Below are 15,638 nucleotides of genomic sequence, written 5' to 3'. Positions count from 1 at the left end.
CCCACATACTGTGGGGCAATTAGGTCCATATGCCTTAACTACTGAGCCAGCACACCCTAGAGCCCATGCTCCAAAAGAAAAGAGTAGCCAGTGCTCGCTGCACCTGGAGAAAGCCCATGCATAGCAATGAAAACCCAGCACAGCCAAAAAATAAAATGAGTGAATAAGTAAATAAAATTTTTTAAAAAGTGGTTTTCTTCTGGTGGTAGAATTATGTATGATTTTTCTTTCCTCTATATGTTTCTTTTTAATTGTCTTATTACCGTATAATTCAGATGGAGCAAAATCACCATTTTAAATACACCTAAAGCTAGTACAATGCTATATGTTAATTTTATCTCAATTTTAAAAGTTAAAAAATAAATAAAATTTAAAAATTCACCCTTTTTTCATCCTCCTCCAGGGGATCTTCCCAACCCAGAGAGTACAGTTTTGTGAGTTTTGACTAATGGTACCACCATAATCAAGATATAAGCTCCATCACTCTCAAAATTTACTCTGTATCCCTCTATAGTAAAATCCTTCCCCCACCCTAGTCCTTGGCAACTACTGATCTTTTTTCTGTCCCTTGTCCAGATTAAAAATAATTAATTGTAATCATGCAGTATGTAGTGCTTCCCTGGTGGCTTAGATGGTAAAGAATCTGCCTGCAATGCAGGAGACCTGGGTTCAATCCCTGGGTTGGGAAGATCCCCTGGAGAAGGGCATGGCAGTCCACTCCAGTATTCTTGCCTGGAGAATCCTCATGGACAGAGGAGCCTGGTGGGCTACAGTTCACAGGGTTGCAAAGAGTCGGACACGACTGAGCGACCAACACACATAGAGTATGTAGACTTTGAATCTGGCTTTTTTCGTCTAACATAATGCCTTTGAGGGTCATCCATGTTTAACCGTATCAGTCTTTCTTTATATTGCTGAGTAATATTCTTTGATTTGCATGTTTTAAAATTCATCAGTTGAAGGACATTTATGTTGCTCTTAGGTTTTTCAGACTGAATAAATCCATTTTAAACACATAGTACAGATTTTGGTTTGAATATATGTTTTGTTTTAGTTGGAAAAATACCCAGATGTGGTTTTGCTGAGTGGTATAGTTAAGGGTGTATTTAACTTTAGAAGAAACTGCCAAGTTGTTTTACAACAGTATTGTATAAAGAGAGCTACAGTTGCTTCATTTCCTCACCAGCACTGAGTATATTCAGATTTTTTGCATTTATCCGTTCTAATAAGTCAGTCCTCATGGTTTCAATTTTCATTATATGTCCTCATGGTTTCAATATTTCATTTCCCTGATGACTAATGATGTGTGTGACATTTGTGAATCTTCCTTTATGAAGTGTCTATTCAAATTTTAATCCCATTTTTGAATTGGGTTGTTAGTTTCCTTATTCTTAAGTTTTGAGTTTTTTTTATATTTTCTGGATGTGCTTGTGCTCAGTCACCTACTCATGTCTAACTCTTTGCAACTCCATGGACTGTAGCCCACCAGGCTCCTCTGTCCGTGAAATTTCCCAGGCAAGAATACTGGAGTGGGTTGCCATTTCCTCCTCCAGAGGATCTTCCCAACCCAGAGATCAAACCCACGTCTCTTAGGTCTCCTGCATTGGCAGGTGGATTCTTTACCACTGCGCCACCTGGGAAACTGTATTTTGGATGAAAGTCCTTTATCAGAAATGTGATTTGCAAATATTTTCTTCTAGTTAGTGGCTTTCCTTTTTATTCTCTTAACATTTTTCAGAAGAAGTTCTTAATTTTGATGAATTCCTATTTTACAAAATTTCTTTTATGAATTGTACTTTTGGTGTTATATCTAAGAACTCTTCACCTAACCTAAGATCACAACTATAGTCCCCTGTATTTCCTTTTAAAGTTTTAAAGTATTGGGGTTTACATTAAAGTGTGTCTATGATCCATCTTGAGTTAATTTTTGTAGATGGTATGAGATATAAAGTTCATATTATTTTATGTTTTGCATTATGATTCTCCAAATAGTCCAGCAGCATTTGTTGAAAGGCTATTGTTTCTCCACTGAATGGCCATTGCATCTTTGTTGAAAATCAATAGACCCGTAAATGTGGGTCCCTTCTCTGTTGACGCTTCATTCTATTCCATTGGCATACTTGTCTAACTTTTTCCAACACCACACTGACTTGAAAACCATAGTTTTATATTGCTTTGAAATCGCATAGTGTGTATCTTCCAACATCTTTCTCTTTCAAAATTGTTTTGGTCATGCTGCTTTCTTTGCCTTTCTTTAGAAGATGTAGAACTCTTCAGATTATTTCTCTTTCCTTGAGTAAGCTTTGGTGTCTTTCAAATAATTGATCCATCTCATCTAAGATATTAAGCTAACTGGTGTAAAGTTATTCACAATGTCTCCCTTTTATTCTTTTAATATCTGTAGAATCTATAATGAAGACTTCTCTTTTGTCCCTATATTAGTAATTTGCATCTTCTGTCTTTGTTAATCTTGCTAGAAGTTTATCAATTTTATTGATTGTCTTAGAAAACCAGGTTTTGGTTTCATTGATTTTTTTCTATTGATTTTTGTCTTTAATTTCACTGACTTCTGTTTTTATTATTCATTCCTTCTATTTTCTTTTGGTTTATTTTATCCCACTTTTGCTAGTTTTGTAAGGCATTGATTTGAGACTGTTCCCCTTTTCAACTGTAGGTACTTATAAATTTCGACTGTAGTTACTTATAAATTTCTCTTTAAGTACTTCATTAGTTGAATTGACTAATTTTGATATGCTATGTTTCATTTTCTTTTAGTACAAAATACTTTCGAATTTCCCTTCAGTAACAGGCTGTTTATTAATTTTGTTGTTGTTTAGTCGCTTAGTCATGTCTGACTCTTTTGCAACCCATGGACTGTAGCCTTCCAGGCTCCTCTGTCCATGAGACTTCCCAGGCAAGAATACTGGAGTGGGTTGCAATTTCCTTCTCCAGGGCATCTTACCGACCCAGAGATAGAATCCATGTCTCATGCATTGGCAGTCGAATTCTTTAATGCTGAACCACCAGGGAAGCCTGTCCATGGGGTTACTAGCATATTAAAAATGGTTTCTTCTTGGGCTTGAATTATGTGTATGGAATATTTCTTTTTTTTTTCCATATATTTTTATGGGTTTTTTTTTCTGTGTTTTGGTGTGTTTTCCAGTTTGCTACACTGATTAGAAAATAATCATTTATTATAAAATATCACTGTACATTTTGTAGCACTTTATAATTGACTTTATAATTTCCTTCTCTGGAGAAGGAAATGGCAACCGACTCCAGTATTCTTGCCTGGAGAATTCCATGGACAGAGAAGCCTGGCAGCCTACAGTCCATGGGATCACAAAGAGTCGGACATAGCTGACCGCCTAAGCACATATAATTGACAAAGAACTTTATCTAATTTTCCCACATTTGCTTGAGAAATATGTAATCCATATTTCACAGATGTTGAAAATTGAGATTGACTGAGTCAAATAACTTGCTCAATGCTACACAACTAAAGCTAATTAGGATTCAGACCCAGGTTTTCTGATTCCCAGTTCATCGTCCTGAAGAAGTTGGAAATAAAGATTTGAAAAGTAAATTGGAATTTATCTTGTGAGAAGCTGGAAAGAATCACAGAAGGTCTTTGAGGCAGTAAGCAACTTGAGGCATTTATCTCAGTGTAGTTTTAGTTTGAATCTCTGATTACTAATGAAGTTGAACAGTTTTTCTGATTTATTTCCTGCTCTCATTTCTTCTCTAAATTCCTTCCCATGGCTTTAGATCATTTTTCTATTGGATTGATTGGTACTTTATTTACTGATTTGAATGATTAGAAAATATTCCAGATATTAGTACTGTATTTATATTAATACTTTATTTGTTGGAAATATCTTCTCCCTGTTTCTTGCTTATCTGGCTTTTCTTTTCAATTTTGATCATCAGTGCCAACCTTACTGGGTCATTGTAAAATCAAATAAGGAAAGCATATAAAACACTGAGCCCATCATAGGGGTTCTATAATTATCACCTATGCTTCTTTTCTTGATGTACACTAAAATGGATGGAACCTGTGATTGCTCTGGATTTTGTCATTCGTCCATGTTTTCTAACCAGCATATTCTCCATCTCCTTCTTCACAGATTCAGAGACATATTGTGTGTTTCAAGACAAGAAGTACAGAGTGGGTGAGAGATGGCATCCTTACCTGGAACCTTATGGGTTGGTTTACTGCGTGAACTGTATCTGCTCTGAGGTACAGTCCCCAATGGCATGTGATTTCCACTTTGCTCCTCAGCAGGCAGACATGCTCTCAAGTGCCTAGATGGCCTGGGAGCATGAGTGATTAAAAACCTAAAAGAAGTTAGGAGGCAGATTGCAAGGAAAAATACACATCTCATGTCTTTTTCTTCTATTGCTTTTTGGCTTGTTTTTGCTGTAGATAGATACTTAAGCAGTCTCTTAGCTGAAAGATATAGGACATGGAAAAAGTAGAGTTCAGGAAAAAGCTCAATATAATGACTGGATCATAAGACAACATCATTTTTTAATATCATTTTCAAAACTGGCCGTTAGCCAGGAGATTAAGACAGATTATAAACTGGTTCACTGGGAGAATGTATTTTATATGGTTTCAGTGAATGACTATAATTACTAATAGGATTGAGGTGGTGAAACCTTGGCTTGTATCTGGTGAGGATTAGAGTCCTCTTGGCTTGGCCTTAGCTCCTATCCAGTCACTCAAAGAGGCATTTGAATAGCTTTGCAGTAGACAAAGCAGGTAGTCCCATGGCTGTGACCCGGGACCACAGCTACGGACCATCTTCCTGAACAAGCCTCTTCTGTCATATGCTAAGCCAGGGTTTCTCAGCCTCTACACTCTAGACATTTGGGAACAGATAATTTCTTGTTGTGGGGAGCTGTCCTGTGTATTGAGAGATATTTAACAGCACCCCTGGCCTCTATCCACTAGAAGCCAGTAGCATCCACCCTAGTTGTGGCAACCAAAAATATCTCAGGATGTGCTCAAGGTTACTTGGAGAGCAAAGTGGTTCCTGGTGGAGAACCAATGCACTAGGCCGACTGGTAAAAGAGACGTTATACTTGGCCTTAAGGATTGAAAATTCTGAACATATAGAAAGAATTTTCAAGACCTGCCTCTCACTTGAGAGCTCATGGAACAACTAAAACCCCTCACTAGTTCCCAGGAGTCCTCACTTAGAAGCCTGATTCTTTTGCCATTTGAACAGAAGGTTGGGCTTTCAGAATTTTGAGCATGTGGAAACCTAACCTTTAGGCAACATCAGGTAGTCTTAAGAAACTGCAGGGCTCTAGAATCAAGACAGACCAAGTTTCCAACCCTGGCTCTGCCACTTCTGAGCTGTTGTTATGTTAAGCAAGTTATTTAACCTCTCTGAGGTTCCTTCAACTTCTTCTTCTTTAAAATGGTATAGTGGTATTACCTATTTCATAGGATTATGACAAGGGTTAAATTTACTAATCTGTCTCAGTCAGTGCATTGAAACAATGCTTGATCATAGTCAATATTTGAGAAATGCTAACTGCTGTAGTATTACCATCATTATGGTTATTATTTTTATTAATGTGTTAGCTCTAGACCAGAAACCAATGTAAAGCATTAAGAAGGAATCAGTTTGACCTCAGCTAGGTGGAGTAGTTTTGATGTGCTCTGGTGATCTTACTTCAAGATGATACCGCCTGGCTCTGAGGAGTGTGACATATAAGGAGGCTCTGTGGTGTTTCCAAATGTAGTGCTCCAAAAATTTATTCTAGGAAGTATGCAAGAAAAGAAAAAGAGTTGTGGTAAGGTTATTCGAATTTGGATAAAGGAAGCCTGAATCTTTAAATGGCTGGGACAGTTATTAAAGAGTATCTAGAGACTGAGTAACTGCCTGGTATGGTGTGATTGTGTCAGATTCTTGACCCAACGCATTGGAAATGGACAGCTAACCCTTGGGGACTGAGGCTTTGCTCTCTGCAGGGCAGTGAAAATGTTAATATAATCCCAGTGCCAGTGGCTCAAGTGCTAGGCATCTTCTCCCTCCATTGTCTTCATCACCCTCTTCCCTCACCAGAGCCTGATGGATATAACCCTTGCTTCATATGAGTTGTGGATGGAAAATGTTAATGCAAAATTGGTTTCCAAGGTCTTCCTTTGTTCTAGCAATGGCTGAAAGCTAGGGATCTTGTCAGTGTAAATCAGACAAGGACCCAGTCGCCCCCTCCCCTAGTCATACTAGCTAATCAGCTCAATTCGAGACTCTAGCTTGGTCTCAGAAAAATTTTGACTTGCAAAAGAAGTGAGGAGAAGAAGCACTCAGCTCACTGGATCAAGGCAAAGTTATATGGACTCCAGAATCCATGTGCTAGAGCTCTCTCCTTGCCCAGGGATGGGTAACAGCTCAAGGGACCCATCACTCATTATCCCTTCCTTCCATGGCATTGGGCAGGTGATTATGAAATCCAACTAGGCTCTGAAGAGACGTGCAGAGCTAGGGAATGGTAGAAACATCACAGAGCCAAGTCAGAAGAAGCTTCCCAATAATTGTGAGAGGCTTTGTAAACTGGGGTAGTAGTGATCCTTAGAAAAATACTCCAATAAACTTATCAGAAAAAAGAAAGAAAATGCTGATTTCATTCAGTTTCTTGGCAATGCGTTATTCACTGTCTGAGTGAGTCCCTGAATGACTGTTTCCCAAATTGGCATGATCCCAGTGACCTCTGAAAGACATTTATTTTGTTGTCATTGTTGCCTTTCTCTTTCAGAATGGGAATGTGCTTTGCAGCAGAGTCAGATGTCCAAGCCTTCATTGCCTGTCTCCTGTGCATGTTCCTCATCTTTGCTGCCCTCGCTGCCCAGGTAAACCAGTTCCCCTTTCTTTCCCAGCTGTGGTTTTCCTTCCTCTTTCTTCCACCCAACCCACCCCTTCTCCCTAATTCCCCAGAAGAAGAAACTTCCAGACAGGAATAATAATAGGACACGTTCAGGCAGCCTGCACCAGCCCCTAAATACTGTTTATAGCCCAATTGGGGCACATTCTAGGCTCTAATAAGTTATTTGGTACACAGTAACAGGTTTTCATTGGGCTTTTAATCATTTGAAGGTGCCTATCAATTGAGGGAAGGGAATTGTGGCCCAGAGATTTTTTCTGTGATAAACAGTCTCTTCCTGCCGTGGGCAGTGGACACCAGGAGAGTTGTAGCATGGAGGCACGTGTCCTGCGCAATTAGTGCTGGAATTGCATTTGAGCATAGCTTCTAATTGATGAGGGGCTGTTCATAAATCAAAGGAGCTGAACCAGTGAGGTTTATGTCAGTGTAAAGCTGCTTGCTGGCTGAATGGTCACCTTCTCTAGACTGTACAGTTATTATGTATACACTGTTCAGAGTAGCGCTAAGGGGATGGCAGGCAGATACTTTTTCACAAGGCTGTTAGGACGTCTACCTTCCTGGTTGGCGGCTAGGGTGTTTGTCTGAGGCAGGGGCTCCCTCAGTGATACTTTGTTCATGTCTGACTGAGGCCAGGTTCCCACACCAGAGAAGTGCAAGCATGGAATGATTCAGAAAATGCCTGTGGGCCCACCAGCAATCCTAAGAAAAGCTAAGTGATCATCTTAGCATCTGGGCAGTAGAAGCTTTGTAGTCCTATAAGTTGACTCTGTTTCCCTTGAGGACAGAGTTGGGGTCCATGGGTGGACTTTGAGGGGTTAGCAAACCTTTTAAAATTGTTGGCAGTTTTTGGTGTAACAATGTATATGTGTAAATTCCTTTAGAGAAGATACATAGCTTTATTGGCATTCCTAAAGGAGTGTACATAACCATAAAAACATAAAGAACCATTAGTCTCCATCATACCTGGTGTTTTTTTCAAGTAGTGAGGAACTTCCAGAACTTACAAGAGAGAAAAGCAAAGTGTCAGGGCAGAAATGGTAGGACTGAAGCCAGGAATGAGGTTCAGTGACAAGTCAGTTAACTGAAATGTTACAGAAACAGAGATTTTGTTGAATGGAGACCCTTTTTGTCCAATGGAGACCCAAACCTTTTTTGTCACCACTTTTATAACTTATGCTTTCTTACCTTGATAAATGGGCTTCCCTGGTGGCTCAGCGGTAAAGAATCCACCTGCAATGCAGGAGCCACAAGAGATGTGGGTTCAATCCCTGGGTCGGGAAGATCCCCTGGAGGAGGGCATGGCAACCCACTCCAGTATTCTTGCTTGGAGAATCCCATGGACAGAGGAGCCTAGCAGGCTACAGTCCATGGGGTCTCAAAGAGTTGGACACGACTGAAGCAACTTAGCACTCATGCACATTGATAAATACACTCTGATGAACATCTGGGATTCTTTCCAGATGTCAGAAGATCATGCCGTGTCACAGGTTTATCATTCTTAATATTGGTTACCGTAGGATATGTATGAGAGACTGAGTTGGCGTGTGATCAACCTTAAAGTTATTCTTTGAAATAAATCCCTAAGAGAGGTTTACTATTTTTGCATGTGTTTATTTGCTTCTTGGGCTTCCCTGTCGGCTCTGTGGTAAAGAATCTGCCTGCAATGCTGGAGACCTGAGTTTGATCCCTGAGATGGGAAGATCCCCTGGAGAAGGAAATGGCAACCCACACCAGTATTCTTGCCTGGGAAATCCCACGGACAAAGGAGCCTGGGGGGCTACAGTCCATAGGGTTGTAAAAAGAGTTGGGCATGACTTACAACTGAACAACAACAGCAACAACATTTGCTTCTTCTGTTTAAATTACAAGGGTGTAGCATGGGAGGATTCTTTTTTTTTTTGCATCTTCCAGGTTGCCTGTCAAATAGCCTTATAAAGTCTTCTTATCTCAGAAGTATCTAAAAGTGGTCTAATGTCATAGGAATTGATCTAAATGACTGTGGAGAAATTATTCTTCCCTAGGAAGGAAGTTGGGGTAGGGCCCAGACACAGAGCATAGAGTGGAAGTACACAGAGTGGAAGATGGCTGTCATCTACCCTAACTGCATAAAGGGAAGCAAGTCCTGAGAAAAAGAGAAAGTATAAGCTAGCAGTTCTTTTAAGAGAAAAAGAAAGTATTAAAAGAATTAAGATCATAAGTCCCAGAAACAAGAAAATGAAGAGAAATAAACATCATCATCTTTAAGACTGAAAAGATAGAAACAGCTATTCATTTCCTTTGCCTTCTTGTTCTTACAGGTCACTTCCTTGTGAGTTCATTTTTCTTTCTAACTATAACCTTTAACTGTTCTTTCTGTAGGTAGTGGTCCTAAAATTCCCTAATCCTTATATGCAAAAATGTCTTTATTTTGCCCTCATTCTTGAGTGATAATTTGGCTGGGTATAAAATTATAGATTCACGTTTATTTTCCCTCAGCCCTTTGAAGATATTAATAAATTGTTTCATGACTTCCTTTGTTTGTGGATAAGAAGTCTGCTTTGATTATAATTCTTTTATACATAATTTGTCTTATTCTAGCTTTTAAGATTTTCTCTTTTTCCTTTGATGCAAACAAGGAGGTATTTTGATGTATGATTTATTTTTATTTAGCCTGCTTAGCACATGATTTTTTCCAGCCAATGGACTCACATTTTTCTTCAATTTCAAGTCATTATTTTTGTGTAAACTATATTTTCTTCTATTTTTTCTCATTCTTAACCTTGTCTTTGGTGTATGTCATTGCATTTCATTTAATTTAAGCTCTGTGTCTCTTAATGTCTTTCTTTTTCCCCCTGATGATATATTGGTATACTCCCTGTAATGATATATAACTTCAGCTTGGCCTTCCAATTCATGAATTGTTTCTCCAGCTTTTTCATGCCTACTATTTAAGCTGTCTGTTGGGTTTTGTTGTTTTATTTTTAAAAACTGTATTTCTCCCCATTTTTGAATTATATATAAAAAATATCTATGTACTGCCATTTTGTAAACCCCTGTTATTGTTTCTTGAGGTCTTGTTCTCTTATTTATTGCTTTAAGGTATTTAAATATTTATTTAAAGTCTATTTCTGATTGTTTAAATATGCATATTTTCAGGTGTGAATTCCCACTTTTGTTAGATTTCTTGATAGCTTTCCTTAGTTCCAAATTTCCCCCTGCTTTTTAAAATTTTTGTCTAAAAGCTCATCATCCATGGTTTTTCTCTCGCATAAGTCCTTCCTTTTTGTGATAGCATTATTTTCAGGCTTTGTAGCTTACTTAGCATTAAACCAGGTCGTATGTTGGTATCCCACCTTGGACTCCATCATGTCTGAATAGTCTGCTTCTACCTCTGTTTTCTTGTGCAGGGCTAGTCCTTGGATTGGGACATCAACTGCAGCTGCCTTTCTTAGGCAGTCAGTCCATGCAAGAGAATGAACTTGAGTGGGCAAACTACGTCAGCCCCTGTTCACATGTGAAGAGTGTGACTCTTAAGTCCTCAGATTTACACAGGAAGCCAATTGTAGGCCATAGTTCTGGCTCAGCTGCCTGGATATAGCTATCTATATCTGATCTGAACTGCCAGTGGAGCATATCTTGTTGGCCCTCATTTATTGCTGTACTTGCATTTTGCCTGTGTTTTATTTAATAGAGTTTCCTTTTGTTTCTGAGGATGATTTTGCAGTTTTAAAGTTTTATTTATTTATTTTTACTTTTATATTTCATCTCTTACTCTTTGTTTGGAAAATAGCACAGTATTTTCTCATGTGCTCTCTCTGCCATATTGACCTGGAATGCAAATCAGCTATTATTTCTTTCTGTTGAAGATAAAACAAGAATAAACAGGTTTAAACTATAGCAGAGAATAATGGAGTTTGATAAAAGAAAGAACTTTGGGACACAGTGGTTGTTAAATCCTAGAATAAATGACTAAGGAGAATTTTAGTCTCTTTACTGCATGTTTCTGGAAATAAAAAGGTATCCACCCATCTGAGATGGAGTTGGCATAGTTTTGCTTTGAGACAGGGCAATGGATGTGATGACTTCTCTGTATTCCTTCCACCCCAATTATTATTAGGCATGAGGAAACTCATGCCTTCAGGGCCACAGGAATGTTTGGTCAAAGGAAGGGGCTCTAGTTTTGTGTCTTAACCCAAAGAAAAGCACTGTGATGAAAACATATTCACTGAAAAATAGAATATTTAAATCCAAGGTAATGAACAAGTTCTATATCAATAAGGGAAATCAAATAAGGGAGCCATATATCCAATGTTTTATATGCAATCTTACAGCCATATCAACTTCAGGGAATGTTTAGTGGGTAGTGATGGACTTGGTGGGAAGGTCCTACCTGCCATGCCGAGAGCCCATCTTCCACTGGAGGAGACAGAGGAGACTTCACCCCCCTGTCTGTTTCTGTGTAACCCATGGCTCTTGCTTTCTAAACTTCTTACCCCTTGAAATTTCCAGTGTTCTCACCTGCATTTGAACTTCTCTTGTAACTCCTGCTGAACCATGGAAATCAGAATATGCAGACTGCTTTTCCAGAATTACCAAAGAGAAATCTAAGTCAATTCTTATGAAGAGCAAGTGAAAACATTTTCTCCAGCACTTCCCTTGGTCTCCATGGTAGAGGTTAAATCTTGATCACGTACCACAGTTCTCTACTGGGGTCAAAGTGGCTGGTAGTACAGGAAGGGTAGAACATTCTTAATAAGAATGTCAAGACTATACTGGAGTCAGAAAGGTCATTAAATTCATCCCAGTCTCTAAGCAGGAGTCAGTCTGTTATCCTTAATGAGAGATTTGTTGGAATGGAATTTCATATCTTCTCTTTTGGAGGCAGTTGAATGGTAAAGGGGAAAGGGGGAGAGAAAGAATATAACTTGTTTCCTTTTGTTCTTCATGTATAATTTTATCACCGAGATGACTTTTGTAGTGATTAGGAGCCTAAATCACAAAATTATGTAACAGTTTTCTTAATTGATCATTCCATTAAGAATTTGTTATTCAGAATGGATAAATTTTGGTTCCATTAGAAGTAGTCCAACATTCCCGGGTCATTAAAGAGCTGTTATGAATTTGCCAAAATATCTGATTTGATCTGTTACCAGAGACTTAATCTAGTGTTTCCTTTAGGCTAGATGTGAAGAGGTTTAGTTCTATGATATGGTTTTAGTAGAGAGACTGAGAGTGTGGTTTTGCCAAGAGAGGCACTCCTCACCGCAGTCTTTTACATTCCAGTTAGGTTAAGGAAACACCCTTTCCAAAAATGCCCTGTGCTCCCATAAGGAGATGCTGGAAGTCCTATGCCATTTCTCTCGTGACAGGAGAGCTAGCTAGTGAATATAGGCATTTCTGCTATAATGCAATATGTGCTTTTCTGAAAATCCTCCCATTCTGCTAAACTGTACACTGAAAAATAACAGGGCTTAAGGAAAAAAACAAGATTGGAGCGGACAACTCTGAACTTGTGCAACTTTGTAACTAGAGTACTAATAAAATAACTATACTAATAAAATACTAGTGTGGTTTAAAAGGCATCTTAGATTTCTAATAAAAAAAAGAATATTACAGTAAGTAGAGACTTCATCCTTTAAAATGGTGACTTCAGCTTAAAGGAAGGAGGTATAAAAAAGGGTTGAGGCCACTGAGTTACAGAGACAAGAGAAAAATGCCCAAGATCAGAATCATGTGATAAGCATTTGGAAGACCAAGCATATGGCCAAACTGAGCCAAGAGGAAGAATGTGTGGTGAATAGCAATAGGATAGAGTACTGTGTCCTTTCATGGTTTACAGAATTTCAGTTGTGTTAGTGTATACTTGGCATCTAGTTACTATCTCTTGATGGTGCAAAATATGAATTTGCTAAGAAAAATCATGCCTCAACCAATGCAGTTTCTATTTTATATCAATATCATTTTCTTATCTACCACTTACATATGAACATGTTTGGATTACACAAGTCTATACTCTAGCAGAAACAGACTATGTGAGATAGGAGGTAGCTATGTGGCATTTGGCCTTGGACAGTTTAGAGTGAGGGTTGCAAATCACTCAGCCACTCTGAATCTCTTTTTTTCGTCTGTAATCGCTGCCGTGTCTGCATTTTGTATTCCTGTACATTTGTATAAAAAGAGGAGTCTAGTTGTAGGACTATGTCTGTTTCCATATCTGCGACTTCCAGTGTTTCAGGAATCAAGTAGACAAGTCTTTTTAGCTCCTTCCAATTGTTTTTTTTTTTTAAGGGCACAAGTTCAAGGGGGAGATGCATCTATTTTTTTGTTGTGGTAAAGTACATATAACATAAAATTTATGACTTTGCAGTGTATAATTCGTGGCGTTAAGAACATTCACAATGTTGTGCAACATCACCACTAACCTAGTTCCTGAAATTTTTTACCACCTCAAAAAAGGAAACTCTGTGCCTGTTAAATAGTCACTCCCCATTACCCCTCCTGCCTTAGCCCCTGGCAACCACTGATTTGCTTTCTGTTTCCATGGATTTTACTATTCTGGACATTTCATATAAATGAAATCATACAATATGTGACCTTTTGCATCTGGCTTCTTTCACTTAGCATAATGTTTTAAGATTTATCCATGTTGTAGCATTTATGAGTAATTTATTCCTTTTAATAATTGAATAATATTCCATTGTATGGATATACCACATTTTATTTATACATTCATCAGTTGATGGACATTTGAGTTGTTTTTACCTTTTGGCTATTGTTAATAGTGCTGTGAACATTCAGGTGTAAGTTTTTGTGTGGCATATGTTTTCTACTATTTTCAGTATATACCTAAGAGTGGAATTTCTGAGTCATAGGGTAATTCTGTGTTTAACTTATTGAGGAATCGCTTCCAAAATTTAAAACCATCTCATTTTTTTATGATTCATCTCTGCTGCCACCTCATGTTTGCTGCTGATTGCTGCTGTTGCCATCATCCATGTTTGATCGCCATTGTGCTCTTCTTGCTCCTTTTGCTCTTTTCTGAATTCTGTATTCACTTGCCTCCTGGGTTTGATTGAAAAAGATCAACTACTTTTACATAGTAACAGCTAATTAGCATATTATTTACCTTCAGTAAGGGAACTCCAAAGTCATAGTATACAAGATGATCAGTCAAGGGTCATTTCTTTTCATACAAAAGTTTTTGTTTTTTGGCTTTGAGGGATCTTCGTTCCCTGATGAGGGATTGAACCCACACCCTTGGCAGTGAAAGCACCAAGTCCTAACCACTGGACTGCCAGAGAATTCTCAAAAGATTGGTATGTTTTTAACAAAACTCTTTCTGGATCCAGAGCTATCCAAAAGCTTGAGGATTCTGGAATGTTGGTCTCTGGGATAGCAGAGGTTATACTTTATTGTTATTATTATTATTATCATTGTTAGCATTCTTATACTGATTGTTGAGAAGTGGCCGCAGAGATATTCGCTATTGATCAGTAGGCCCTCCATGTCTATACTGACTGCCCTGTTACCTCTTAGACCTCTTTCACTGTCTTCCATGCTTTATTTCCGTTATTTTCCTCATATACTTGTTCCTTGAACACTGCAGAGTATAAAGGATTAAAACTTCTCCAGTAAAGTGGCACTTAACTTGCCTTCTGCCAGGTGAGGTGATCTTTGTATCTGGTAAACCCTGGGGATTTAGTTGCTTTTTAAAAGAGAATATGGGAGAAAGACTCTGGCTGGGTTGTTGCAGCCACGGTTGCCCGACCAGGAACCCGAGCCGAAGAGTCATCGTCAGAATGTCGGGCAAAGACCGAATTGAAATCTTTCCCTCGCGAATGGCACAGACCATCATGAAGGCTCGGTTAAAAGGAGCACAGACAGGTCGAAACCTCCTGAAGAAAAAATCTGATGCCTTAACTCTTCGATTTCGACAGATCCTTAAGAAGATAATAGAGACTAAAATGTTGATGGGTGAAGTGATGAGAGAAGCTGCCTTTTCACTTGCTGAGGCCAAGTTCACAGCCGGGGACTTCAGCACCACAGTTATCCAAAATGTAAATAAGGCCCAAGTGAAGATTAGAGCAAAGAAAGATAATGTAGCAGGTGTTACATTGCCAGTATTTGAACATTATCATGAAGGAACTGACAGTTATGAACTGACTGGTTTAGCCAGAGGTGGGGAACAGTTGGCTAAACTGAAGAGGAATTATGCCAAAGCAGTAGGAACTGGCTTCACTGCAGACTTCCTTTGTTACTTTGGATGAAGCTATTAAGATAACCAACAGGCGTGTAAATGCTATTGAACATGTCATCATTCCCCGGATTGAACGTACCCTTGCTTATATCATCACAGAGCTGGATGAGAGAGAGCGAGAGGAGTTCTACAGGTTAAAGAAAATACAGGAGAAGAAAAAGGTTCTCAAGGAAAAGTCTGAACAGGACTTGGAGCAACGGAGGGCAGCCGGAGAGGTGATGGAGCCTGCTAATCTCCTGGCTGAAGAGAAGGATGAAGATCTTCTGTTTGAATAAGCTTTCCTGCTCTGGTTCTTTCAGAAGGCCAAACATGTCACCATTTTAATTCATGGTGTGTAGGTTTGTTATGTGTGGCTATTTATTTTTTGGCTTAAGAATTTCACCGTTGTAAAATTTCCCTGGATGTCTGTTCATGGGATCTACCTTTGCAGAATCATAATTAAGCAACAATTAATCACCAGTGAAATTTGTAGAACCTGTCCCGAAACCTGTAGAATTTATGCTGC

The 15,638-nt window shown here is 38.7% G+C and overlaps 1 protein-coding gene and 1 pseudogene across 8 annotated transcripts in view; both read left to right on the top strand.

The window, feature by feature from the left end:
- The window catches only part of CHRDL1 (chordin like 1), a 127,784-nt gene that overhangs the window by 27,993 nt on the left and 84,153 nt on the right, over positions 1-15,638 (top strand). For all 8 annotated transcript variants that reach the window (XM_070462233.1, XM_070462234.1, XM_070462230.1 and 5 more), the window contains exons 3-4: positions 4,128-4,240; positions 6,772-6,865. In XM_070462233.1, coding sequence (XP_070318334.1) covers positions 4,128-4,240; positions 6,772-6,865 — 207 coding nt within the window. The remainder of the gene's footprint in view (positions 1-4,127; positions 4,241-6,771; positions 6,866-15,638) is intronic.
- LOC110143815 (V-type proton ATPase subunit D pseudogene) lies at positions 14,585-15,461 on the top strand (annotated as a pseudogene).

Source organism: Odocoileus virginianus, unplaced genomic scaffold, assembly GCF_023699985.2.
Source record: "Odocoileus virginianus isolate 20LAN1187 ecotype Illinois unplaced genomic scaffold, Ovbor_1.2 Unplaced_Scaffold_1, whole genome shotgun sequence".
NCBI lineage: Eukaryota > Metazoa > Chordata > Mammalia > Artiodactyla > Cervidae > Odocoileus > Odocoileus virginianus.
The sequence above is the reverse complement of the archived record's forward strand: the minus strand, read 5'-3'. Positions and strand labels throughout refer to the sequence as shown.